At 41.2% G+C, this 27,101-nt stretch overlaps 1 protein-coding gene across 1 annotated transcript in view; it reads right to left on the minus strand.

Annotated features, from left to right (window-relative positions):
- Positions 1-547: 547 nt before the first annotated feature.
- Positions 548-27,101, minus strand: part of LOC106740600 (octopamine receptor beta-1R-like) — a 62,539-nt gene continuing 35,985 nt past the window's right edge. The window contains exons 2-3 of the mRNA XM_014611790.1: positions 11,585-11,806; positions 548-854 (exon numbers count right to left, since the gene is read on the minus strand). Of these exons, the coding sequence (XP_014467276.1) occupies positions 548-854; positions 11,585-11,806 (529 nt within the window). The remainder of the gene's footprint in view (positions 855-11,584; positions 11,807-27,101) is intronic.

The following is a 27,101-nucleotide window of genomic DNA, read 5'->3' on the forward strand; positions in this document are numbered from 1 at the left end:
ACAGAACGAAACGCGACGCCCTTATCGTCTTAATTTCAGCCGCACTCGGACGCACAGGGGCCGCGGGAGCAAATTTAATCGAATCGATGGTCCGTTGTTACCTGCGACAACATTCGAGACGAAGCGCGATCCGTCCAAAAATTGTCCGTCTTTCCGCAGATCAAGTTTCCCGGGTCTCACGTCGAGGAGAAGACGTGAGAGGAAGACGCGACCGGGGAAGCCGAGTGCGATTCTTGGCGTAAAGGGAGAGAGCCGTGAAGACGCGCGGCTGTCGTACTTCCACGTCCTATCTATGGCGCTGGCGCATTCCGCGTCTGGGGACAATTCTGAGCGCGAAGGACACACATCACCGTTACAGAAAAACAATTCCTTCCGTCCTGCTGTCCTTCCCACATACGATTATCCCCGGGGTTTCGGGGCGCGAAGCCACGGGGGAACGTTCCTCTCCGGCATTCTGCCAAGCGTACTTTCGATACAAAGGGGACACCTGGGAGGAAAGAAGTCCTCCCGTGTCCTGGCGAGCGCGTGAGCGAGCGACCGGCACCGTTCAGATGCACGCCTCGATGTGTACGTTGGTCATCTCGCTGTTGCGCAGCTGATTGTTGACGTGCAGCTCGGAGGACGCGTTGCTGTGGACGAGGTCCTGCTTGCGGTGCACCTGGCGCAGGTCGCGCACCGGGCCGATCGCGCGGCAACAGCTCTCCAGGGTCTTGCGGAAGGCCGCGCGGAACTCGCGGTTGAAGTAGGCGTAGATCAGCGGGTTGAGCGCGCTGTTGAAGTAGCCCACCCAGAACACTACAGCCACCACCACGTCGCCGCTCTCACAGGAATCGCACAGCGCTGTGATGATGTACCTGCGGCGAAGAGAGAGGCGGAGGAATTAATCGGATGGTCAATCGATTTTGAAGATGGTGTTTCTCGGCCCGGTTTCAGCCCGGCCGAGAGCGTTTGATGGATGGCCTCATGGGACGTGCGTGTTAGTCAAAGCGGCCGTCTCGTAACAACATGTTGTCGGGAGGTTTGTAAGCGCGACAGAAGGGGAGAGTCGGATAATTTCGGTCGCACGTATCAAACATGTATGATGAAATCGTATCGAATGTATATTTCAACCCTAAAATACCAGGAGAAAATCGCCTCTTTTATTGGCAATTTTCATTAACAATTTTTAACGATTTTTGACAATAATTCAGCAAATTATTAACCATTTTTTGGTAATTAATGATTACTAAATTATGAACTCTTTCGCACAGCTGAAGTTTTGCGTCTAAGTGGCCGGTAATCCTGATCTTTTGTACGATCCGTATATTGATTCTTTCAAGGATATTTACGAAGAACGCGCGGATAAGAAATAATGTAAACAATGAACATACGATAATAAAGGTCGAAAAATAAGTTTCATAATTACGACTGAATCGAGCGAAAAACTTCTCTGTGCGCGCCGAATGTCCGAGGTCGATAATGAAATGTTCCGATTGTCCCGATCAACGAATATCCCTGATAGACTCGGAGAAATGCGTAAAGAATGCACGCAGAATGCGCGCGGATCCGTAACGGACTGCGTGAGGAGGAAGCTGGAAGCGTCCCTCTTGTTCGCGACGTAACCTACATGCACCTGACGTCGAAATTGTTTCCATCGACAAGGGAAGAATGGATTTATGGGCTTCCAAGGAGGCGGATTCGCCCACGACATCCCCTTTTCTTCTTCGTCCCAGCGGATCTACGCGGCGCGCCGCGCGTTATACGATTTCTCCCACTCCCGATGCTATTATCGAGACTCGATTCAAACGGGACGCAAACACAACCAGATGAAAGAAACGGCAATTGAGTCGCCCGACGTTAAAACCAACGTCGATCCCGTAACGCTAAGTTATTACCGGAAATTAAAGGAGACGCCGCTCGTCTTGAAAATAGCGGGAAATAATTGGGTTTTCCACACGAATCACAATACGTGTTAATTCGTAGAAAAAGAGAACGAGTGAGCGAATGAGTGACTAGTGTTTGTCTTAGGACAATGATTCGCAGACTTTTTCGTTTCGCGTAGTGTAAAAGATATGAAAATTTTCCGACGCGTACTTTGCGCGTAAAATTAAAAATATAAGTATAAGCCTCACTTGATTCTTATATTGAAAGAGATTATTCTTACATAATTACAATATGATTATATACAGGGTGTCCCAAATTAATTATCTCCCGTTATATACAGGATGTCCCAAATTAATCTCGGTTTCCGTGATGTGCAAGTAGAACGGATGAAACTGAGCGGAAAAGTCATGTACCATTTTGCAAAATTCGCAATAGTTAGTGAGGAATTAATTATTTCGTCTGAGCTTATGAGCGCACGGGAAAAGGTAGGCTATATACTTTGTATAAAGAAAACTGGCTGGACATCAAAACTGACATAAATATGATAACTGACATAGATATGATAATATCTTTGTATTGTCGAGTAATACATAAATTTTGTCTGCTGTAGCAGTTGCAGCTGAAATGGCAGTTTCGGTTTGCAAGCGCGTTCGCTATTAGCATCGTTTGATTTTTTGCTGTGATGACATTTTATTGAGAATTCTTTCTGCGAAAGTTCAAGAAACAAAGCAGCTCCAAGTAATTTATTTGACAATACTATTTTATATTATAAGTTTTAAACTTTCTTATAGTATAAGTTTTAAACTTTTTAAATCACTTCGGATCTCCTGCCAATCTTTGTACTCCTCTATTACTGAACCACGCAAGAAAAGTTAAAGTTAAATTCTTTTGTTAACCGAGATACCTGGGTTTACTCGCCTTTCAACAGACTTCCTTAAACTTTTCTGTGAAATATTATTTCACAGAATACAATTAAAGCTACAAATGATTGGTTTGCGCTTATTTTTCTCGTTTGTTTAAGATGGTCGGTTTATAAATTTTAATTTTATACTTTCAGCACGAGGCTTTGAAACCTATAAACAAAATGGTAAATTTTAATGCTTTTACTCTATGACAATTGACACTATAATAACACTCATCAGAAAAATTATTCTCCTGGCTATAATTTTTTCACATATGCGATTATAGTTATAAATATCAAAACCTTTTTTCTCAGCGTGGTGACAGAAGGTAAGCATATAATCTGGATTTAAATGAATCCATGCTCTTCAATGTTCTATTATAATAAATTCCGGAAGATTATTCCATGTGGAAAAAGAGCAAGAAGAGAGAGGGAATGAGAAAAGATGGAATATCAAATATTCTCTCAAAATTTTATCGAATTTTTCACCCGATGGGGACATCTCTAGAACTTGTGCGATGTCGCGCCTGTGGAAATTGAAATATTTTCACGACGCTCTCGAGATACGTAGGTTTGCGAGATTTTCGCTTTCTTCCCCAAAATTAAACATCCTAAATTATTTTCTCGTCGGATATTCCGCATCATCGGCGTCCGAACGCGAAGCACGAGTGCCGTACGTAGCGTCGATTCGTTATTTGTATTAATGCCATCACGCGCTTACGTGTCGATCGATCGTCCTTCGATCGCACTCCGGCGCATGAGAGATCCTCCCCTGAATAAATAAACAAGAGCTGGCAGCGAGGTGGGAGGAAGCGAAAGGGTGAAACTATCGCGGGACACGGGTCGTTGCATAAGAAGCGGGCAAGAAATCGAGTATCGATCTGTAACGGAAGTTATGGTACCGCCGCGGTCGTTGTCGGGGAATGAGCGGAACGCGGATGAAAGTTTTACAGGAATTGAGCGACAGTACGTCGTGCACGACGGTCAATGAGAAACGGCGTGTTTGCCCGGTGTGTAAAGCGCTCCTAACCCATTCACATGTGAAGGGAGCCCGAAGGGAGAGCGAGAAAGAGATGGAAAGAGAGAAAGAGACAGACAGAGAGAAAGATAGAAAACGAGAGAAGGAGAAAGAGAGAGAGAGAGAGAAAGAGAAAGTTTGACCTTAACCGACGCCGGTTGCTATTCTTAGCTGCTCTTCGGCCTATACATTTAATTAACTATTACGAGTTATACATATACACATATGTACATAAGTGCACGTTCGATCTGTATCGAGCGGCGCAAATGCGTGCGGAAACGGCGACGCCACAGCCTGCCGGGGATAAGATTTCTCTTCCGGGAGTAACCCTTTCCGTGAATATCAAAACTGAGTCGTCCATAGAGTCCACGGTGGATTTACTTCGAGCTAAAGACATCGTCTCCTTTTCAGAAACAATTCTCTTTGTGAATATTAAATGTAAACGCCCCTTGGAATTCGCTGTTAACGTGTTTCAAATTTATCCATCTCTTTCTGAATACTTAAGCTCATATTCTGAATTCTTTTTTATCGATAAAAGTGGCTTTTATCTTTAAAAATAGCTTAGGAATTATTTGATTGGCTGAAAAGTCACGTTTAAGGCTTTCATCGATAAAAGAGAGTTCAGAATACGGGACATAATCAATACCGAATTTTATGACCGCCTATAATAAGGTGTTTACCGATTTTGGGAGGAATATTTTCTACGAACATTAGAAATAACTGCCCGCAGGATCCACTATAAATTTGTTCCGAATCCATTAACCTCTCTTTTCGAATAGTTAATCTCTTCACAGACCAATTTATTATTAAAATCATAAAAAAAATGATTTAATTTTAACGTGATACAAATATAACACCTGCCAATAACATGACGAGGTCTCTCTCTCTCTCTTTATTCTTTTTCGGTTAAGTTGTTTTGCGGTAAAATTTATTTATAACAGTGTTCGTTGCATTTTTATCAATGGTTGAATTAAAAAAAAAAAACATGAAAGTGCCTGAATATAAGTATGTTTCAATATCTCTGAATCAAGCTTAATCAATATTGGATCTTACGGAATTTTCGGAGGTAAGGAGACCATCAATTGACGAGTAAGAGTGCAGTAGAATCTGAAATCCTTTAGAATCTTTTCCCGATACCTTTTCCGATCACTACTATATTTTTCGCTCGACAATCGTGTTCGTTAGAAAACTTCGTTCGGCCGACGTTCGCCGGAGAAGAATTCTTCTCTTCCTTCTATTTCACTCCTTCTTTCTCTTTCTTAGAAGCCGACGAAGACAATGCGGCCTTGCATTTCGCCCGCTAACAATTTCATTTCGAAGCGCCGTCGTGCGCGTTCGACCGATATTCGTGGCGCGACAACGACGTTGGAACTTCGCCGGAATATATCCTGCCTATGTACTGAGGCTCGATATTCCGGGCTATTACCCGATATTCACCGCGAAATTATTATCGCTCTCGATACGGTACCGCGGCGAAAGGAGCATCCGGACAAATAAAATGTACGTGCATATAAAATGAAACCGAACGCAAAATAAACGTCGAGCAATCGAGTAAAAAGTGCAACGTTACGTCAACAATATGAAGTAAAAAGAATTTCTTTTATTACGCAAGTCAAAACTTAATTAAATTCTCCAGATACGCTCAACGTTCGGTGTCGTGAATTGAGAATATTCAATCTTTTTTCTTTTCTTATTTTCGCGAGAATAGCGAATTTTTTGGTTCATTCACAAATTAAAAATTCTACTGCAATAAAATACTTTCCTCTGATAAAATTTAACGTAAGAGGAGAGTAAAATTCTGCCAGGAAGAATTTCGAAATGCGCCCCAGTCGTTTCTCATCCCAGGATTATTACGAATAAGGTAAGCACGTGAGTTCTGTAGAGGAAGTAATATACCGAGGAAGCACTACGAGCGAAATTTGACAGTGACAGATAGCGGCTAAGAATATCCGGGCTCTATTTTATTATCCGCAATAATTTCGAGAAACAATTGGGCGCGTTCTCTCCCTGGAAGTGGGTAATATACTAGACTCAAAAATAATAAATATGGGCTTAAGGATACCGGCGGACATTATTATCTCGCGGTAATTCGAGAACGAGACAGTCCAGCGAATTCTCGGAAAACTAACACACGCAACATAAAAGTGTAATAAATAATGATTAAGAATGTTGCCTCCCTGCTTCGCTTGCAATAATTTCGCGAAACGACACGAGGAACTTTGAAAACTCTCATTCCATTGTGTAATTAATTTTTCCTTTCAGAGAAAAATATTTCCCCAAAACATCTCCTTAATGAAACTTAATGAAGCTTCTAGAGTTACTTCATCCCAAATTATCTTTTGCTTCGTTATATTGTTCATATAAATAATATCGTAAAATATAAATAAATATAATATTCAATTATATCCATTGGCTGTATGCAAATAATTTTCAGTAATTTATCCGTGAACTTTGGAAACTTCGTTGAACAGTGTGATTTATTTTCACTTAGAAAATATCTTTCCCAAAAGGAATCCTCTGGAAATGACATTTAATACAATTTTTAGAACAACTTCATCTCCAATTTACCCCATCTGTCTCTCTTTTACGCTTCATTATATTACTTGAATAAATAATACTATAAAATGAAAGTGCGTTACAGATATGTAATTTTCTCTCTATTTATGATTCGTGCGTTATATCTGCAAATAATTCCACTAATTCGTCCATGACGAGGGATTAAACCAACCGTCGCAGTTGGCACCGGCGCGGATTCATTTGTCTCCGGGAGACGCGCAAGAGTAGTCGAAGTAGTAACACTCGGAAACATGTCAGACGGCGACGGGACCGAATCGAAAAAGCGGCGCGGGAAAGCGGCGGCGGCGGTGGAAGAAGTAAGTCAAGGGTCGCGCGTAATGAGGCCAGAGACGGGAAGTAGTATTGGTTTGCGTATTATTCGACCGAATATAATGGTCGCGGGAATCTCGACTCGAGTATAGAAAAATTGATAGGCCGCTCTCGTGTTCATGCGGCGCAGAGATAGGAGGGCGATCTAGAAAAAAAGGAAAAAAAAAGGAAAAGAAGAAAAGAAGAAAGATAAGAAAGAGAGATCCAATGATCCAGAGACACGCAACGGTCGCGAAGAGATAAGAAAAAAGGGGGAGAAGGAAAGTCGAATCGTGAGCTGCTCGCGTGCCGAAAATAGAAGCGATTTCGAACAGAAAGACGTCCGGCTTCTACGTTTCTTTCTCTCTCTCTCTCTTTTTCTCCCTCCGTAATACATAAGCCAAACCCTTCAGTCGCCTTGCGTATGAAAGTATCGAGGGCGAAATCGTAAGAAGAATAATTGACGAGACATTTTGTACTGCCACATAAAATATTACCGCGTTCTCGTATACCTCTCGCGAACGCGATACGTTTCCCGGGGGCGGAATCACGTCGTGATGAAATACGAAATAAATAAGTAGGCAAACAAATTAATAAATTCACGAACGCGAAGTGCGCTAAAATGGTTGATTAAAGCGGCGCGTATATTACGGATGACTTGCGCGCAGGGCAAGGGATAGTCTTGTTTTCCATCCCGGCCTCGATTTGGGTTATCTCGAGACGCGTTTTCGCATTTCTTCGCCGACCCTTCTTTCGCGCTATCGAACTTCTTCTTCTTCTTCTTCGACCCTACGGGGGATGCCCCGGCGAAATGAGCAGCCGATGCTGTTCCGTTGTTGTTCACGTCCACGATTACACGGGAAAACACTTCGGCGTGCGCACACGTTTCATGTATTATTGCAAATACTAAAACGGTCCGACGTGTTGTAAACAAATAGTGATCTTATGAATATAAAATATCTCTTGTGTGCGGGAATAATATATGCGAGGCGATGCATAAGCACTATCATATATTTTAGCAGCGTATTTTTAATGTTAATTGCAGTAGAAAATCTTTATATATTACACATAATTTAATTAATGAACAAGCGCGAAAATAATGCAGCAAACAAATAAAAATCTCAAATAACCTATATATTTATATCCCGAACAACATAATGTCTAAAATCGGTACATAAGATGTCTCAAAGATATCTTCAAGATATTTTATGTTCCAACGTCTTAAAGATATCTTCTTAGGTCTCGATTTTAGGCGTATTGTTTAATTATTGTTTAATTAACGTATTATATTATATTAATAATTTAATAATAATAATAATAATAATAATATATTTTTAATAATAATAATAATAACGTATTATATTATATTAATAATTTTAAAAGTCACACTATCTTGACAGAATGCGCCGTCGGAATAATTTACAGTGATTGCGGCACATCTGGCGTAAAGCAGAGAAATTATACATATATGGAGGATAATATAATAAATTTTACATATTAGGAAATACGTCGGGATAACATTATCCATTTAATATTCCAATAACGAACATCGATAGAACGATCCGGTAACGGATAAACTGCCTTTTATATCGTCCCGAAACACCACGCTAAAACGTGTCCCTCATAAAACTGCGTCGCACCGCGGTCCGTATCCATTAAATAGGAACGATAAATATTTATTGCGCGCCAGAGGCTCGTAATAAAAGCTTCGAAAATCGGAAGCGATAACAAATCGGAAAGAGAATGCATTCACACTTGCCGCTTCCAGCGCTTTCCGCCTTAAATACCGCGTGTAGACATTTTTAGTCAAACGATACGTACACAATATAATGAAATTGCGCGAGTATATTATTTTATAAATATTCAACGACGTCTCGCACATGCGCACATATATCCTGTTGCTTATCGTATGATATTAAAACATCATCGCCGCTGGTTATTCAAATATCCCGCCACGTTTGCTCTCTTTCTTTGCCTTCTTCTCTCACTCACGGTGTTTTATTCACCTCGCGGGTTAAATTTAAGAATGGCTGACTCCTGGTCTTTCACGTGGTCGCCGGCCCATTGTGACACATCTTCGGGATGCCAGCGCATTATATCGCGAAGAGGCACTTGACATACACCCGCACGCTACTCCACCCCCCGTTTGAAGGTGGCTGACTGGCTGCTGCACGCCAGCCCTCGAGCTTTGCGCTGCAAATCTCTGGAGATCGCGACGTGCGGCGCGCACACACTTTTGCACAAGTATATATGCACATATGTACGCGCTACTTTTACCCCGAAACTATCGATCGCGGCCTTCTATAACTCCCGACCGACCGACCGACCGACTGACTCTCACCCTCTTTCCATCGCTCTCCCTCTCTCTCTCTCTCTCTCTTTCTCTCTCCCTCCCTCTCACCTCCTTTCCACATTACTGCACCCTCAGGAATTTTGGCGAAGCGACACGGAACGCGCAATATCCCGTTTCAACCCCTCCTCTGGAAGGGAATATCGTTCGATGGTCGTTTAATGTCGAGCGCTTTTTTCAGACCGCTTCGGGGGAGATCCCGGTAACCTTTATTCGCCGAATACGCGTGTTACAATGGTCTCGAATAATTCGGAGATTATGCGGGGTGAGCGAGGGCCGAGGAAGGGGTGGACGGGTGAGCAGGGGTTCACTCCCGAAATAGATATATCTATCTCAGGCTCGAAGATAGATAAAAAATAAGCGGACCACGATTGCGACGGCTGTGTGCTTTCAATATCTCGCGCCACCACCTTTTCCACTCGAACGAGTCGAAATTTCGCGAGATTTCGTAAAGAACGAAAAAAGGAGGACGTGCGTTTTATATAACTTCTTTTGTTATTTCAAATGATTGCAAGGAAAAAAATGGATCGGCTGATTCGGTAAATTATAAATCTATAACTTGCCGAATGAAATTGTTATGATTGAAAAAATTTACTAAGGCAGCAAGAAAATTATATATAGAAGCGATTGTCAATTTGCTCGAGGAAGAAATTTATTCTTGTAGACATAACAATGGTAATAATAATCTTAATAATAATAGTGATTTTAAGATATATAATAAATGCTTCTTAATTATAACGGCAAATTATGTTTTTCGAGTTAATTTTCTCGAGCTTCAACTTGCGAAATAAATTCATTAATTTCACGAAAAAATTATTTTTTACCAGCGCTAATTTAATTTTTTATCCAAAAATTTTTGCCAGGATTAATTAATTTAATTTTGCCAATGTACAACTTGCAGATTCACCGGCGAGGCTTTTATTTGTGACGACGAATCTTTTTCTTCGTGATTAAATCTCACATATTGGAAAAAACCACGCTGAAATTGTTACGCGTCGGCAACTACCATCGTGATATTGTGTAATTTTTCCACATCAGAATCATAAACAACAATTGCTATTTTGATCTCTCGCGAATTCTAATTTTTCACTCGAGTAATCAGAAATATCGCGGTTGTGCGCCGATTTATCTCCGATCGCGATACTCAAAAATCTCTGTAAAACCGATGATATGAATTCGCCGAAAATATATCGCGCGTCAACTTTATCGATACTTAACATTTTTCCTCCTCTCTATTTGTTTTTGTTAAAGTTTGTATCCAGCGCTTTTACCACACGGGGAAAAAATTGGAAACTGCATCGATGAGAGTTCTATATGCGGCAATTACAGCGCAGCGATATATTCTCTCCTTTTTTTCTCTTTTTTCAGTTGTTTCTTTCTCATTCACGTCTTCGTCGTCGATATCCCGGCGAAAAGCGCGCGCGCGCGCGCGCCGGGAAAATGGAGCGAAATGGAGATACGAAACCGGCCGCTGCACCGTCGCACGGATTTTTATTTACATTTCACGTGCGCGCAAATGCTCCGGCCAATTAATTACCGAGATTTCCAGGGTCGTCCTTGACGGGGAAAAAATGCGTCGTGCCCTTAAAAGACAATTGCGAGGTGTGCAACTCTTTTTTTCGCTCACAGTGCATTCGCTGCAACTCGAGTGGCGCCACAAGAATTTGCCATACGAACGAAAAAACGATTAAAAAAGGTAATAAGAGAAGGAAAGAGAGAGAGAGAGAGAGAGAGAGAGAGAGAGAGAGGATGACAGGCATCCCAGAGGATGCATGCGTCGCGACGCTCGAAACACGCGGGATGATAACGATCGGCATAACGATAACGCGTTTTCTGCGTCATGTAGCCGATTAATCCCGCCTACCTGTGCGTTTCACCCGCACGATGAAAATACAAACGAGCCATTCGTCTTATTACACGTTCCACGCTGTGATTAGAGAGCTGGTAACCTACACGGTAATCGTAGTCGTTCGTCGATGAAATAACGTTATACGCCGAGTCGCGTCGCCCAACATGTGTCTCGTGTGGAAAGATTTGCTATTATGATCTGGAAATTTCAGCAAATCGGCGAATTTACAGCCGTAACACAATGACACACGGTCACACACTCCGGGAAAAGTATGGTAACATAAATGCCAACTATGCGAATTTAGTATGTAGGATCAATGCATATAGTTTAATAAATTATTTTATAGTTACAGCAATGAAATCCGAATGCTTGCAATAACCAGTTCGAGAACTATAGTTTATGCTATGCTACTCTAATCGTATTTAGTGCAATGATTATAAGATAGTTTATTATATAGTTAACATACCGTATATATGAATTCTACGTACAAAATTCGTGTAACTGTCATCTTTATAGTTATCACGACTCGCCTTTTTTCTGAATGCAGCTTTTCGTTACAGTAACTGAGACTCGTGTTAATAGTCGTTACTTGAAACTTATTTCACGTGAGATATTCGGGCGATCAATCTTATTTGACATTTTGTGTTTCTCGTTTCGATCTTTCCGGTGATAAATCGATGAATGATTTCAGCGAAATTTCAGATGATGCGCATGTCATTTCGAGGTGAGTGAACTCACCAGAGAAAAAAGGGAAGCCAACAGGCAAGGAACGCCGACATGATGATGCCGAGTGTCCTGGCAGCTTTCCGTTCCCTCTTCATCTTGCTACTGCTGGTCATCGGCGGCTCTTCCGGTTGCGGATCGGGCGACGACTGATCTACGGTCGGCAGAGAGGTCAGACCCGCGGAGATCCCGTTGATTTGTAGATGCTTGTTGAGAAGAGCGGCCGCCACTTTGCTCCTGAAACGCGAACAATAATTAACCGGTTGCTGGATATGCGTAACACACGTTGCGGAATATAATATAATATGATTTAACAGAATTTCAAGTGAAACGATTAAATCTCAATCGAATATTTAAGATCAATATTAAATCACCGTGGTAAAATCCAAGCGTTAGATTGAAACATGATATATTTACAGACGACAAACTAATAATATTACGAGCCCTCTACGATAAATTTCAGGCGGGATATTTTCCACTATATTTATTCTAATTACAACAATGAGAGGCGGGAGGGGGTGATGCTCGCGTTTAGAAATTCACGAGTGAAAACCGTAATATATATAATTAGTTAAGTATAGCTGATAACTGGTATTAAGTAAAAATATCTATAGTTAAGTAAATATATATAATTGAATAAAATTGTCATTCTCTCCGATGCATAATTGAGAGGAAAGAAAGTCGCGCCATCGAAATATTCGCCGCATTTCAGCGCAATACCGCCCAGCCTGCCAAATATCCCGTGTTACTCGCACGTCCTTATGATTACAACATATTACTCATCCAGAGTTAAATCATGTCACCGATGTTTATTCAACTTTGACCTTCCCTCGTGCGCGCGCACGTTCGCGAGTACGATGCACCACCGCGCGCGCATACGGTTATCATCGAGCCACTTGGCCGTTATCCAAGATTATTTCAAGCCGCGTTTTCGGCCCGTTAAACTGTTGATTTAACGTCTCTTTCCCGTGTGCGCGCACGGCGAAACGATTATTTCGCGCGGCGAGCGCGCGATGCGCGCGGGCCCGCATCGCCCCCGGCCGGGATCTTCCGTCATGGAAGATCGAATCGAAATGGAACGGAATGGTACGGGGGAATCGAAGCCGTGCCGACCGCTCGACTGAACTCTGACCTACCGCGAGGCGGCCCACATTTTTTCGCAGCCGCGAGGGACGTCGCTCTCGACAACCGCGCCGTCGGAAATTTCGGGCGAGTCGCTCGATATCGCGGCCAAACTGCAAATTACCGCGGACGGAGGTAAAATAATCCGTATATTAACTCTTTTACCACCATTTTCCTCGACCGGTCCCGAAACGCCAAATACAAAAAGTTCGGGGAAATTAATGAAAGTTTATATATCGGAGGGTTTTTAATAATGCCGTCGACGAATTTCAATCAAATTTAAAAAATTTTCCGTTATAAACCCAAAATGGCTATAAGTATAGCAAATTTTTATTAAAATTTGATGATAGTTTGCAATATACATAGAAATTTCTAAAACTTACGTAAATATTATATTTTCATTGTAAAATTTCAACATGACAAAATATCTCATGACGAAAATATATGAAAATTTAAAAAATCCTCATTTTTCTAATAGCGATATCTTTTTTGCTGAGGCAACATTTTGCAAATCGAACTCGCGTAAAACATACCCAGAAGCCCTTATTTACATTTTACTTCAATGAAAAAAATCATTAAAAAATTCTAATATAACAAAATTTTTTTCTTCTTCGTAACAACAAAATGCATTTTCGCGACAGTGAACGTAAAGTCCAAAATAATGAAAATTCTCGTCATCGATAAGTCAAAGGGTTAACACCGTCGGACACCGTGACAATATATGTTATTAATTCAGATCTCAAACAATTATGTAGGATATAAGACAATGTACTCTGTAACAGTGAATTGTTCAGTAGGCGGTGTAGAACCGGATGGGAGGCTTCCATTTCCATGCGCTGTTCCCTGTCAGCTGTCAACTGCCAGTCGCGCACTTTACTTTAACCGATTAAGTACGGATTAATAAGATCAGTAATATTAAACAATAATACGAAAACAGAGCGACAGATCCAAGGTTTGAAGGTCAAGGTTCAATATACTGATACCTGTCAGTAGGTACAACAGCTGTCATATACTTGTAAATTAAATTATCCTATACAAAAAATAACGAGCAAGTGGCAAGCAAATGTTTTACTTATTAATTAAAGCAGCCTCTATATATGATCATTTTCAATAATTAATAACTCGAAATTTTGCGTGTTGTTTGCAAAATAGTACAGGACTTTTTTGTTTACCTCAATCCGTTCTACAATCTCACGAAGTTTATCCCTGTTGATCTGAGACACTCTGTATATAAAGAAATATATTTCTACTCCTAGACTACCGATTTTAAATTCCTGTCGTGCTCTCTAAATTTCTCGGAGTGAAATTTCACTGAAAACGGATAAAAATTCGAAAGCAACGGTGAAATACCGCCACTTGTAATTGCAAGAACATTTCACTCAAGCTTAGAGTGGAATCTGATTCTATATGAATGAACGTTTCAATCGATTAGAGCAAATTTGTTTCTATGACAATGGAATGCGTCAGATTCACTCTTCAATTTCGGCTGAAAATCCTCGCTAGACGATCCGGAGCGGAGAATTCACTTTGTATGAGTGAAAAATCATTCGAATTCGAGCGACACGGCTGTCACTTTGCTTTTCGGGCGGAATTTCACTCGAAGAAATTTGGAGAGTGTGTGAAAGTATACTTTTACATCTCGTAATTATTTACCGCTGATTTGTTACTTAAAAATTTATGAGAAGATAGTTTGTGAAAGTTTTCAGCACAGCGAAGAATCGAACGACGCTAATAACACAAGTGAACGCACTTGCGGACAGAAACTGCCATTTAAGCCTCAACTACTGTATAGAGTAAACGAAGTTAATGTACTGTCCAACAGAATTTAGTACTTTACGGCCGAATAACATGCGTATGTTGGCTTACCTTATGTCAATTTTGATGCTTTGCCTCTACCTAATGCGTAAAATTATCAATTGCATTCATTCCTCATTACATCTACGCGTATATATTTACGATAAATTATATCTCCCCTCTCGTTTTTTATGCGCGCCCTACACTAGGAAAAACGGAATTGCTTCGATCGAGAACCTTTCCGAATAGTTTCATATTAACTGTACTGTTTTCTCTTCTATCGACGATGCGAGGAAAACAGAAAGAAAGAAAAAGAGAGAGGGGAGAGAGGGGATGGGCGAATGGAGGGGGAAGGAAAGACGCTATTGCTGGGCAGATCCTGTTGTTGATAATTCACCGAGCTGTCGCGCGAAGGCGGGAGAAATCCGCACTCGTAATAACTCCGCGGATGCAATTACGAATAAAACGCGGGGATATTCGAGCTTCTGAACTTTAAATTAGTAATTAGCATATTTCGGGTATAAATAAGTAGTCTCCCTCATTACGCAGGGAAGCGAGCGCAATTAAACTACGGCGGCACGCCGACGTATCTTGTTATCCGACAGCTTGGAAATACGCGCGCTTGCGCTCGCTCTCGCAATCGCACCCGCGCGCCGCCGAGTGTAGATATTAATATCTTCAATTAATATTCACCGATCCTTTCCGCTCCAGCGCACGTAATACACCGACTGTATATTTGCGTTACGTTCCGCGTAGAATCTATGTAACTCGCTCACGCGTTATGGTTGAAAAAAAGGAAACTTTTTCATTACAAGCAATGGTCCCGCTTTATAATCCCAATGCAAAGGCAATGAAATGGGAAAAAGAAAAATTCCAACGTTTCATTTTTCGTCAGTCGGTCGTCAATCAATTTAAATTTCAGCCCCGCCCGACTCAATATATAAATTGAAAATTAAAATTGCGAGAGAAAATATTCAATGTTTCTTATTATTTATTAAAAAACAACCTTCGAGATGTCGTAACTTTTTAATACGATCAATCTTTCTTTGTAGTCCTAACATTGAGGATAAGGTCTGTTTGACGCTTTACATGCTTCGGAGCGTTTCTTACGTAAAGGATTTAATAACGTCATTATGTAGCTAGAATGCGTTAAAACGAATAATAGACTCTGCCTAAAAACGTTGAGTTGGAACGAGGCAAATTCCAATGTTATCTTCGCCGGTCAGGCTAAATTTTAGTCAGCCAATTCAATGCATAAGTGGAAAATTAAAATCGTAGAAAAATTAAACGCTTTAATATTCGTTAAACCAGAGCAATCTTTATTGCAATCTTTAACTCTCTCCCTGCGCAATCGCAATGCGAGTTTAAGTAAATGACGCGTTTAAGAAAATAAGGGCGATATTGAACGAAAGCATAATAGCATGGCGAAATTTGAAATTACGGCACTTCCTCATTAATCGAGAAATCCAAGTCTACGTCTCGATCTTACGTAATTCGATATAGAGAAGCCGTTCTCGGACAAGCTAGTTCGATTAAAAAGTTCAAGACGTTGAGTTTACAGCTTTTATTACTTCAGTAACCACCTCAGCTTCTAACGGGAAATCTCTCTCTCTCTCTCTCTCTCTCTCTCTCTCTCTCCCTCTCTCCTTTTCTCCTTCATTCGCGCACGAGCTCTTGTTTCGGCAAGCGACACGCGTTCGTGAAGTTATCCTCTCGTTCTCGTTACGAGAGTAAAGTTAGAAGATGCTTCTGGATCTTTTTCTTTTTTATGAACGCTCCCATAACGCACCGAGCCGAGCAGGAGAGCAGAAAAGGAAAACGAAGGATAGGAGGCGTGGCTAAATTCGTAATCTGGCCGTGGCTAAATTCGATATTACAGGCGAATAACTGGAGATTGGAAATTTTCGAGATTCATGGAAATTGAATGACCGTAGCAGTTGCGCCACGATAAAAACTCTGGCCTTATCTTCGTGGCCCTCGTAGATTCCATCCATGTAGATTTGTCACATCGAACGAGCTCGGTAGATCCGCGAAGGATATCGAATAGGCTCGCGACAAACTCGCACACGACTTCTCCTCCCCCCCCCCCCCCCCTCCCTNCAATTGATTATTGATAAATATGGCAAATTTACGAGGATCCTTTTAAATATTCAGCCGATCAAAGTAAATAGACTAATATTATATTAACAAGCGGTGTTGTTAATCGCTTATCTATATTTATTATGAGCATGTTATTATTAATAATATCAATATATACATTAATACGTTAATGCCAAAGTTATTATTATTATTATCAATCACCGAAGAACCGATGAATTCGCTTTTGCGAACGGATGCGATAATTTAAATGTGACTAAGCGACGAAATATCATTTGCATGAACTTTCGATCTCGAAAGTCTGCGAAAGAATAACGGATCGCGCGCGCGTGCGCGTACAGGTGGAAATACCGGCGCGATCTCTGTTACGTGAGTTTTCGTGGACGATGAAAGTCCATTTAACGGTTCGGTCGCGGCGAAATAGTCGGGATCGACAGAGGAATTTGCACGCGTATTTTCGCGGTAATGGATCGCGGCGGGAACGGTTTTCCCGATAGAAAGGGAACGGAGTCCAGCTTTGTATACACCGGGCGATGAAATGGAAAATCGGTCGGTCACTCGTGACGGCAGCGAAACAGGCAAATGAAGCTTTATGACAGCGACGCGAGAAGATGCGGCATACGGTGACGGCTACTGCGAAATTAGCGTATCGATGGGAATACAGGGCATGCGAGAAATTATCACGACGAAATAATTCCCACCTGGAAAAGATACCGAGGAAAAATGTCGATGGTACAGAAGATAGAATAATAAATAAAATTAATAAACAATATAATAATAAAAGTAAAACTGGAAAAAAATGTATACTGATAACGTATTCATTTAGATTAAAATTCTTTTAGACAGAATTAATAAATTGCTTTTTTTGTGAAAAGTTACTATTTTTTATTTTAATATAATTTTTTTTTTTATTAAAAAATGTCATCAGTGTAAAAATAAACAAGGGTGAGTCAAATGAAAACCTTAAAATTGCAATGAAAATTCAAAATGACAATGACCACCATGACAATGCTCAGCATCATAATGCCCGTACAACGGTTGTAACCATCTGAAACCTGCATTTCAAATATCTCTTACATCTATCATACTTGCTAGACCTCGCCCGCAGTGATTACGTCTTTGAACTCTTCAAAGAAGCTATGGGAGAAAACATTTGCAGATACGATGAAAAGAAGCAACAGATGGTATATGAGTGGCTGCGCACGCGACTACGGAATGTTTTTCTAAAGTAATGCATGCACTTTGCGAGCGCTGGAGGACTTGTCTTGAACGCAATGGAGACTAAATAGAAAAATGATACAGTTGTACTCCATAAATTATGTAAAAAAATGTAAAGTTTTCACTTAACTCACCCTCGTATATATTAGTATAAGTAAATATGTTAATACTAATACTCACTCAACAAATACTTTTTATTTTTTGAATATTTGTTTTTTCTTCATTGTGGGAAAATAATATAATGATGCGAGATAAGCAAAGATGATAAAAATAAAATCTTAAAAAATAAAATAATGAAATATATGAGATTATAAAAAAATTATTAGTAAAAAGGAGTGAAGTAAAGATAAATGATGAATAATATTTACAAAATAACGAGAGAGAATAAAAATATAATATAAATATATGAAGAATGGGAATATATGTGTAAATTGTGCGTGATGATCGAGGAAAATAACTTCGAGGAATGGAGGACGGAGAACGAGAAGCGAATTCGCGATTAACACGAATATCCGGCGATTTCGGGACACCTCATGGAAACGCACGTACGACGAATCTGCGTGACGGAATCTCATCTTGCGGAGTAAAAAGATCGTATTTCCCACGGATGCAATATTTGACGAGTTGCGAGCTCGCTCGCTCGCTCGCTCGCACGCGCGCATACTCATCAAGCAAGTTGGCTTTCTCACTTTGATCCGATGCGAGGCGCTTCGTGTTCGCGAAACTTTTCGCGGATCGGATTATGAGTTTTCTTTGACGGGAGCGACGGGTTTCCTCCGCGAAAACAAGTCGCTCTTTAACCCGTCCGATAAGCGGGAGAAAACGTGAAGCCAGTGGGAAACGAGGAAATTTGACTTCCACTTGGAGGAGTCAGTAAGTTCAGCGAGCAGGAAAGGTGCACCGATGGGGAACGCGTTTCCCGGATTTTATCGTCGCCGGAAAGCAGCGATAAACGAGCCGTGGATCTCGCGATATCGCGGGATTAGTTCGCACGGCCCGTCTTAAAGATAGAAAAGGAAACTTGAGGTCCGCGAGAATAACCAATAAAACAATTATATATCATAAAATATAATGACGTGTGTACATGCACGTATAAATATAAAATGAACGTAAAATGAAGTTACGACACGCCACAGAGGGGTCTGTAAAAAGGGATTGATAAAATCTGTAGGGATTTATAGTCGGAAATATCGTCGGAAAAGCCGACTTTTTTTATTTTATGCCGAAATAAAAAAAATGAGTGTTATGACTTTGTGATGCTAACAGATTCTAACAATGTTAAATATATTATTTGAGACGTTTATCATTTCATTATTTGCTATCAGTTACTGTCCTATCAATTTTTTATATTCTAATAGAATTATTTTCAGAAATCATCCGCCACATTATCTACTGCCATTAATTATTGCCTTGTTAACTCCCTGAATGTTAACCAAGCCATCTTTAAAAGTCCCTCTTCCTTGTTATCCGTGGTTATTAATTGCCGTTTTATTAATTCCCTGCTTTTTCTTACAAAGCTGCCGTTTGAGAAATTTCATTTCATTATTTGCCGCTGTCAATTATCGTCCTGCCATTTCTTTATGTTCCAAAATTATTTCCAGAAATTCCTTCGCCTCATTATTTACTGTTATTAATTATTGCCTTGTTAACTTCTCACATACGACTGAACCATCCTTAAGAATTTTCCCTTCCTATCATCCTTAGTTGTTAATTACTGTCTCATTAATTATGTATGTTTTCTTAACAGAGCTATCATTAAAAAGATTTCATTTCGTTATTTGCTATTGCACATTATCGTCCTATCAATTCTTTATGTTCTAATAAAATTAATTTTAAAAGTCCTTCACCTCATTATTTACTGTTATTAATTATCGCCTTGTTAACTCCTCGCGTACCAACCGAATCTTCATTAAAAATCCACCCCCTTGTCATCCATCGTTATTAATTACCGTCTTATCAATTTCCTGCGTTTCGATGATAAAAAAAAAGGGCAAATCTCTTTGCTAAGAATATTTCGTTCCATTGGCGGCCGTTATTAATTATCTTCGTTCACGCGTCAATGAAACTATCGTCGAGGTCCTTTTACTCGATTTATCTTTTATCACCCGGAGAATACGGCGACCGCCCGCGTACGCGGGCGCGCGTCAAATCGTCGGTTTCACGAGGGAGAGAGGATTGCGAGCCAACCCCTAAAGGGGGAAACGGTTCGGTGACGGTTTCGAGGCCGGGTAGCTTATCCCGATTTAAAAAAAGTGCGTCGCAAACTGCGCCCCCCAGCCCTGGTCTCCGCCTCATCCTCCCCTTCCGCTTTACGCCTCCCTGCATCTCCTTTCAAACACATCAGTCCGTCCCGCGCGCGCTATTTGCAATTCTTTCCAACAAATCTTTACGGCGGGCGCGACCTACTTTCGCCAGCCGCACACAAACACAGACCTCGGCGAAATCGCACACATCTAGGCCAGGTTGACACACAGCTCCGACATTATCCCGAGGACTTTAGCCTCGGTTAAAGCGAAATAGGCCGCTTTAGAGACTCGCGTCGCTTGTCCCGGACCACGTACAGACTAGTCACCCTGTAATATCTACGGTGTGTGTGCACAAGAAGCGGAGATACGCGCCCGAGCCACCCTGTAGACCGTAACCGGAATTATAGCCGAGAGGAGCTTCGGAGAGGAGCAAAGTCCTCTTCCTACTTCGTCGCGGATCCTCCATGTGTACGAGGTGCCTGGGCTCTTCCACTTACACACCCCGTACAAAGGATCTACGTGACGTAACAAGTGCACTCTGGTAATCCTCGTACCCTGCAACTTTGCCACCTCACGACAACTCGCACGACCCTCCCGTGAAGATTTCTCCCGCCAGGCTTCTCCGCGGGGCGAGTACGGAGGGGAGTCTTTCCCTTCCTTCGCGCTGTCTCCGCTTTCATTGACCTCTCAGGTTGTAACGATATGAGGTCAGATATAATTTCGTTATAACGTAAAATGCAGTCATGAATTCATATGAAAGAAACGACCGGTTTAAGGAGCTAATATCATAATTTAAACAGCAATGAAACCATTTGAAATTAATAATAGTACATTTTCATACATATACAGGCACAGAGACACGCTTAGCGATCGATACTTCGAGCTCAGCGTCATTTGTGTAAATTATAATTTTAAATATTAAAATATTAGCACGGGAACGCGCAACGATAAAGGTTCGTCGGAGCGAGGAAAACACGTTTGGTTTCGGGCGTGCTTTCGCGGAAGGATCGCGCCGCGATTCAACCAGAAAGATATTTCCAAGCCGTTAGCTGTCGGACGCGGCCGACAACGCGGGCTCAACGGAGAGTATAATATTCGCGGGAACGTATTTCGGCAGAGATAATCCGTCGCGCGGTCTCATGGGCTCGCTTTTTCAATTTGGGACCGTCCCGGTGGCCCGTTTCCCCTTCAAGTCGTCGTTTTCAATTCAAGCCGACGGACGCGGCCGCGCTATTTCCTTCTGACGGCATTCCCAGCTTGTAGCTACGGTAACTCCCGTTTTCCCAACGCATTTCCTCCCGGCCCCTCGCCCCAGCCTAGCTTCACTTCGCTTTGGGATTGCCGGCGAAATCGTTTTAGCAATTCCGATGTCGCTTCGGCGATTTCCAACCACCCGCGCGCGCGTTCTCTCTCTCTCTCTCTCTCTCTCTCACACTCTCCCGCGTCCTTCCTTCTTTTCTTGCTTCACCCGAATCGTCGAATGACGTCGATGACTGTTTTCCTAACCAGCCAGCAGTAAATCGTAGGAGATGATAGGGCCTCTGCCGAGGAAAATTCGGGCCTCGATGATGCATGCGCATGTCGTTACCGCACGTCCAATTTATCCGCCTTCGAGATTTCGATCGCCGGTGGGAAAAGCGAATCTCGTTCGCGTCTCGTGGCGCAACGAAGTCACGGGGACTTCGGCCGGTTCGGCAAATACTTATCGAATTTTGCCCGTTTGAGGAGAAATTTGTTAGATTTGCGGGATATCACAATGGAGGGATTTCCCTTAAATCTATATTTTAGCGACGGCACGGGAAAAGAAGGTTTGTCATTGTAACTGAAAACCTCGCTAGCTCAGCAAATCTATACTGAGAGAAGGAATATCTAAAAAAATAGAAAACATTTATTCGTTGAGTATTAAAAACTTATATTCAGGATAGCCAATCAAAAGAATGTTTGTTTAGATAACTGATTCTTTCATTGCTCATATCGAACAAAATTTTGCACATTAATGAATTTCGTTACCGATAATTAATATTATTACTAATGGATAAAATAATTTCATTAAATTATAAAATGAAATTTGGCACATTAAAAAAAGAAGTTTGTTACATTAAGAAACTCTATAATAACTAATAATTAATTGCTTCAGAACGATGAAAGCTAAAGCAACAATGCTCATGATAGAAAACAATGCTTATATTGATAAAAAATTGTTTTATGTGTCAGTTTTTGTGGATAACGTTAATATACATGCATTGATCAAATTTTTGATGTCTCTCGTACAAGTAAAATAACATACTGCTAACTAAATTGTGAATCCCTTCTTCATGAAACAAAGAAAGATATTTCTTCATTGTCTGTCGAATAAATGCAACATATTTTTTTTCGCAAGATTAACAAATTTGTTTCGTAGATTTAAATCAGCTCGAAATACGATACTTACTGCAATAATTGAAATAATATCCGCTAAATGGATTTGTTCCACGAGCGGGTTAAAAATCGCTTCCACGCGTAATTCCCTCGCCGCACGTGCAAATCTGCTTAGTTACAGCGTTTCATTCTGTCCAGCAGGCTATACATTTGCTGAATCAACCGATTCATTTTCCTCCGCGAAATCGAACTGAATATTGAACGATTAAGCGCGCGATGATCGCGCATACGAATATCGTTTTTCCCAGGGGAATTTTCAATAAACAGCTGCGAGCGGATTTCCCGGATAAAAGCGGAGCTTTTATAGATCACGGACCGCGTCCGCTTTCCACCGATTATCCATTCGTGTCTCGACGTTCCTGCGTGCCGTGGAGAAAAGCATCCTTCGAGGACGCCCGCGCTGTTCTTCCGTATCCTCTGCATCTTTGATGAGGGACTTCGCGTCTTCACTGCCGCGACTAATTGGAACGAATAAAGTTGGCGGGGGAGGACACTCGACTCGCGAAGATACGATAGTCACGGCGAAGTTCGGGGTCGAGGGTGCCTTCAGGAATTCAACAAGTCGCCAGGAGAGGTTCGCAAACGCTCGTAAAACGTTGCGAGCGCGAGATGCGCCAGTCCCGCCGAATAATGCGGGGTGATCTTAGAGGAAATTCAAATACCTCGCCTCGTGGATTTCGCGATCGAGTATTTGCCTTTCCACCCGGATCCACCCTGTATAAGAAAATATGAGCTGTGCAAGTTACGCTCTAAAGGGGAAGACACGGTAGAAAGAGGGCGAGAGATCGACAGAGAAAGGAAAAAGGCGCGCGCGAGAGAGAAAGAGAGATGGAGATAGAGTCCTGAGGAAAAGCAACAGAAGGAGAAAAAGTGCGAGGGAACGCGAGAGAAAGAGGAACGCTGTGCATATTGACGAAATTTCCTTCAAATAAGCGCCATTTGATCTTCTTTTTTCTTCCTTCCCATCCTCCTTTCCCTGCTCCTTTTGGCGGCAAAGACGTCTGCTCAGCTCAATTACCAAGGATTTAAGCACCTTCCGTTGCGGAGCTTCGATAATCCGAGTCGGACGACGTCGAAAGCTAATTTGCATACTCCTCCGATTGACGAACTTTGCCGAGTCGGCTCGACTCGATTCGAAAGCAGCCAGCGTAGGAAAGAGGTCTGATTCCAAAGTGTGCCTGAGTTTTCTTTTCGCGATTTCCCCCTTAGATTTAGCATATCAAAGAAAGATAGAAAGAGGGGGGTGAGAGAAAGAGAGAGAGAGAGAGAGAGAGAGAGAAGCAGCAGATAGAGATCGAGAGAGATGAAGAACCGGTGCATCTACATTTTCTTTTGCCTCTCTCGTTTCCGTGGAAAAAAAGGGAAAAAATGAGATAGATTTCCCACGAAAGCAACGATTCATTGCGAGAAAGCCCGCTCGAGAGTCAAAGTCGCTCCGATAAAATCAAGCACGTCGTCCAAGTATTTCTCCACGTGCGATTTACCCCTTCGGGATGGGGACGGTTTTTGAATTGCAAATGAGGCGGAGAATTGATTCCTATTGCCCGTCGTATAAAACTAAATAAAATGATTATCTGCCACGAATTAATCGTCTCGAATGTAGCTCGAACGCGATATTCGATATTCTCTCTCTCTCTCTCTCTCTCTCTTTCTATTTCTCTATAGCAAGCGATATAAAAATGTGATATATAAATTAATATATTATTTGCGGAATCACGAGAGGATGCGGAACGAGCTCTCCGTCTCACTCAACGTCAATCAAACGCGATCGTGCTAATCTCACGCGCGGCAGATAATTTAGTGAACTCTTCGTGACGGGCTTTATCAGCGACCGCCTGACATCATTGTGCGTCTGGCCACAGTAAAGTCGCATCTACTTATGGCTTGCCCGCTCATGAGAGTCTCTTCTATTTACGATGAGCCGACTCGAATGACGTTGTAAAGGCCGAAGCTAAAAGTCACGTAGATTAGTTGCTAGAAAATTTATATTTTACAATAAACAGAAATAAAGAAGCATATTTTTTTCTATAATTTAAGTTGCTGTGGTATCGTGTTAATTGGATGTACGAAACGGTCGATAGCTAACGCATTGTATGTGGTACTTATGTATACATATTAAAAATTGGATGTGGTGAGAGTAAATTTTTTTCTGCCTCTATTTTTATGGTCCTGTTGGGTTTTAAAATTATGGTAATTAGTTAACCGTTATCGCAATATCGTTTAGAAATATAATTTTATTTGTTCAATATGACCATTCGGAGTAAATTGACTAAATTTTGCCACGACGATTAAAAGATAGATAGAGGTAAAACTGCACCTCGACAATGTGATATCAATAACTTTGATCAAATATTTAAAAAAGCCGAATTAGAAATTATATCTCTTATTTCCTTCATATATGAAAAATATGCGATAACCGACTATGTGAATGGGATCAGTTGTCTTGTTTGCCACAATTTTATTTAAAGGTAATTAACTTTGTCGTGTATAAATATGTATAAAGCAAATGTTTCTTTGTAAAGCTAAAGAATGTAGTTAAATTAAAATGTACATAATATTATAAAATGTTGCACATCTTCTTTTTTAATCAGAGTATTAAAACGTGTAAGAACAAGCCCCGGTCTCCCCTATATAGAATATATCGTTTAGTTTTCTTTCGGTTATGTATACGCGATTTGTCAAGTCACGTTCATCAGCGAATTTCGAGCGGACTCTTTTTTAACGGAGACATGGAACTTAGGATCTTAACTCGCAAAGTGAAATTTTCGCTCATAGTTTCGAAATTTCAGACTTCAACTCGAGGCTTCCGAAGTTTACGAGTTCTTCTTCTGTCTTTGTTACATCGTATGTACACGGGCTGTCAAATTACACTCGTCAGCGAGTTCTGTATGGACTGTTTCTTAATAAAAACGCGAAGCTTAAAATCTTAACTCGAAGCTTGGAATTTTCGTTCGAAGTTTTCAAATTAGAAATTTTAACTCGAAGCTTTGGAAGTTTACGAGTTGTTTTGTCTTCCTTATATCGCGTATACGTGGGCTGTCGAGTTGTATTCGTTGGAGAATTTCAAATAGACTATTTCGTAATAGGAACACAAAGCTTAAGATTTTAACACGAAATCTGGCATTTTCGTTCGGAACTTTAAAATTTAACATTTTTATTTGAAGCAAGTTATCATTCCGTCCTCTTTCCGTCGTGTATACGCAGACTGCGAAATTGTAGTCGTCAGAGAATTTCGAATTTTCGCTTCGAAAGTTTTGAAACTCATAACTCTTTTACGTCGAAACTTTCGAAGCTTACGAGTCATCATTCATTTTCTTCTCATTGCATGTACGCGGACTGTCAACTGGTCGATGAATTTCAAGCGGACTGTCCCCTAATAGAAACACAAAGCAGCGCCAAATCCAAACTCCAAGCTTACAATTGCCACTCTCGAAGCCTTAGAACTCGGAATATTTGCTCGAAGCTTCCGAGTTTAATTCGAAACTTCGAACGGATTTACCGTAAACGACCCGGCAAAATGTCGCACGCGGCACTGAAAACGACTCAGCCCACACGTATGTCGTCTGGGGTTAATACCGGCGCAGTGTTCCGAGACGCGATCGCTGTAATAACGACATTACTATAGGTCGTTCGGGACTATCGGCAAGGAGGAGTACGGGCCGTGTCATCAGTATGCCCGAGTTACATCCTGCAGTCATCGGGCTGTGTAGTCTGGTGGACTACGTACACACGGAGCGCGCCCGTTATTTGGCCACAACTGCAGAGCTGCAAACTCTCGAGGCGTCGTCGCACACCGCTAAGAGGGAAGTTCCGTCGGAATGGACGCGGAGACTTCGTGACGGGAAAGCCGATAAGCACGAGCGAATTTCCGGCGGGAATAAATTCCGTATCGCCGGCCCGCGGCGGCCTGGCCCGATCGAACCGACTACACTCGACTAGTTCGCCAGTCGGATGATCGAGACCATAAAAATATGTAATACCAAAAAGTTATTGTAACACTTTTTTACATACTGATTAAAAAAGAAGATGGTATGTAATATTTCATAACATCATATACATTTTAACGTAACTACATCTTTCAACTTCTACAAAAGAACATTAGCCATATACATATTTATATGCAAAGAAGCTAATTCTAATCAAAATCGTGTAAATACGACAACCGATCCTACATCCAGGTTCAGTTGTCACATCTCTTTTTTATACGAAGGAAACGAAATATGTAATCTCTGTTTAGACGCTTTTTTAATATTTTATGTAAAGTTAATGATATCACACACAAAGCGATATTCGCAGTTAGATCTTATATTTAAGATCGTCTCAAGTTCATTTTCAGATACTGTACGAATCATTTCATTGACTACGAAGCACCTGAAGATGAATTTAAGACAATTTTCAGTATAAGATCTGACTATGAACTACCGGCCACAGTCAAAGTGCAGTTTTATCTCTACTTATTTTTCAGTTGCGCTTTCGAGCCATGGCAACCGAAAAACAATTAAAATCTACTTAAAATCTTTATAATAAAGTAAAATACAGCTATGAACATAACTTCTTAACCCAACCAGATAACTTGGTTATTTATTTATTTTTTAATTCTTACAAACCTTTCAAATGTGGTGTACGCTTTTGTGGAA

Source organism: Dinoponera quadriceps, unplaced genomic scaffold, assembly GCF_001313825.1.
Source record: "Dinoponera quadriceps isolate SergipeBrazil2010 unplaced genomic scaffold, ASM131382v1 scaffold278, whole genome shotgun sequence".
NCBI lineage: Eukaryota > Metazoa > Arthropoda > Insecta > Hymenoptera > Formicidae > Dinoponera > Dinoponera quadriceps.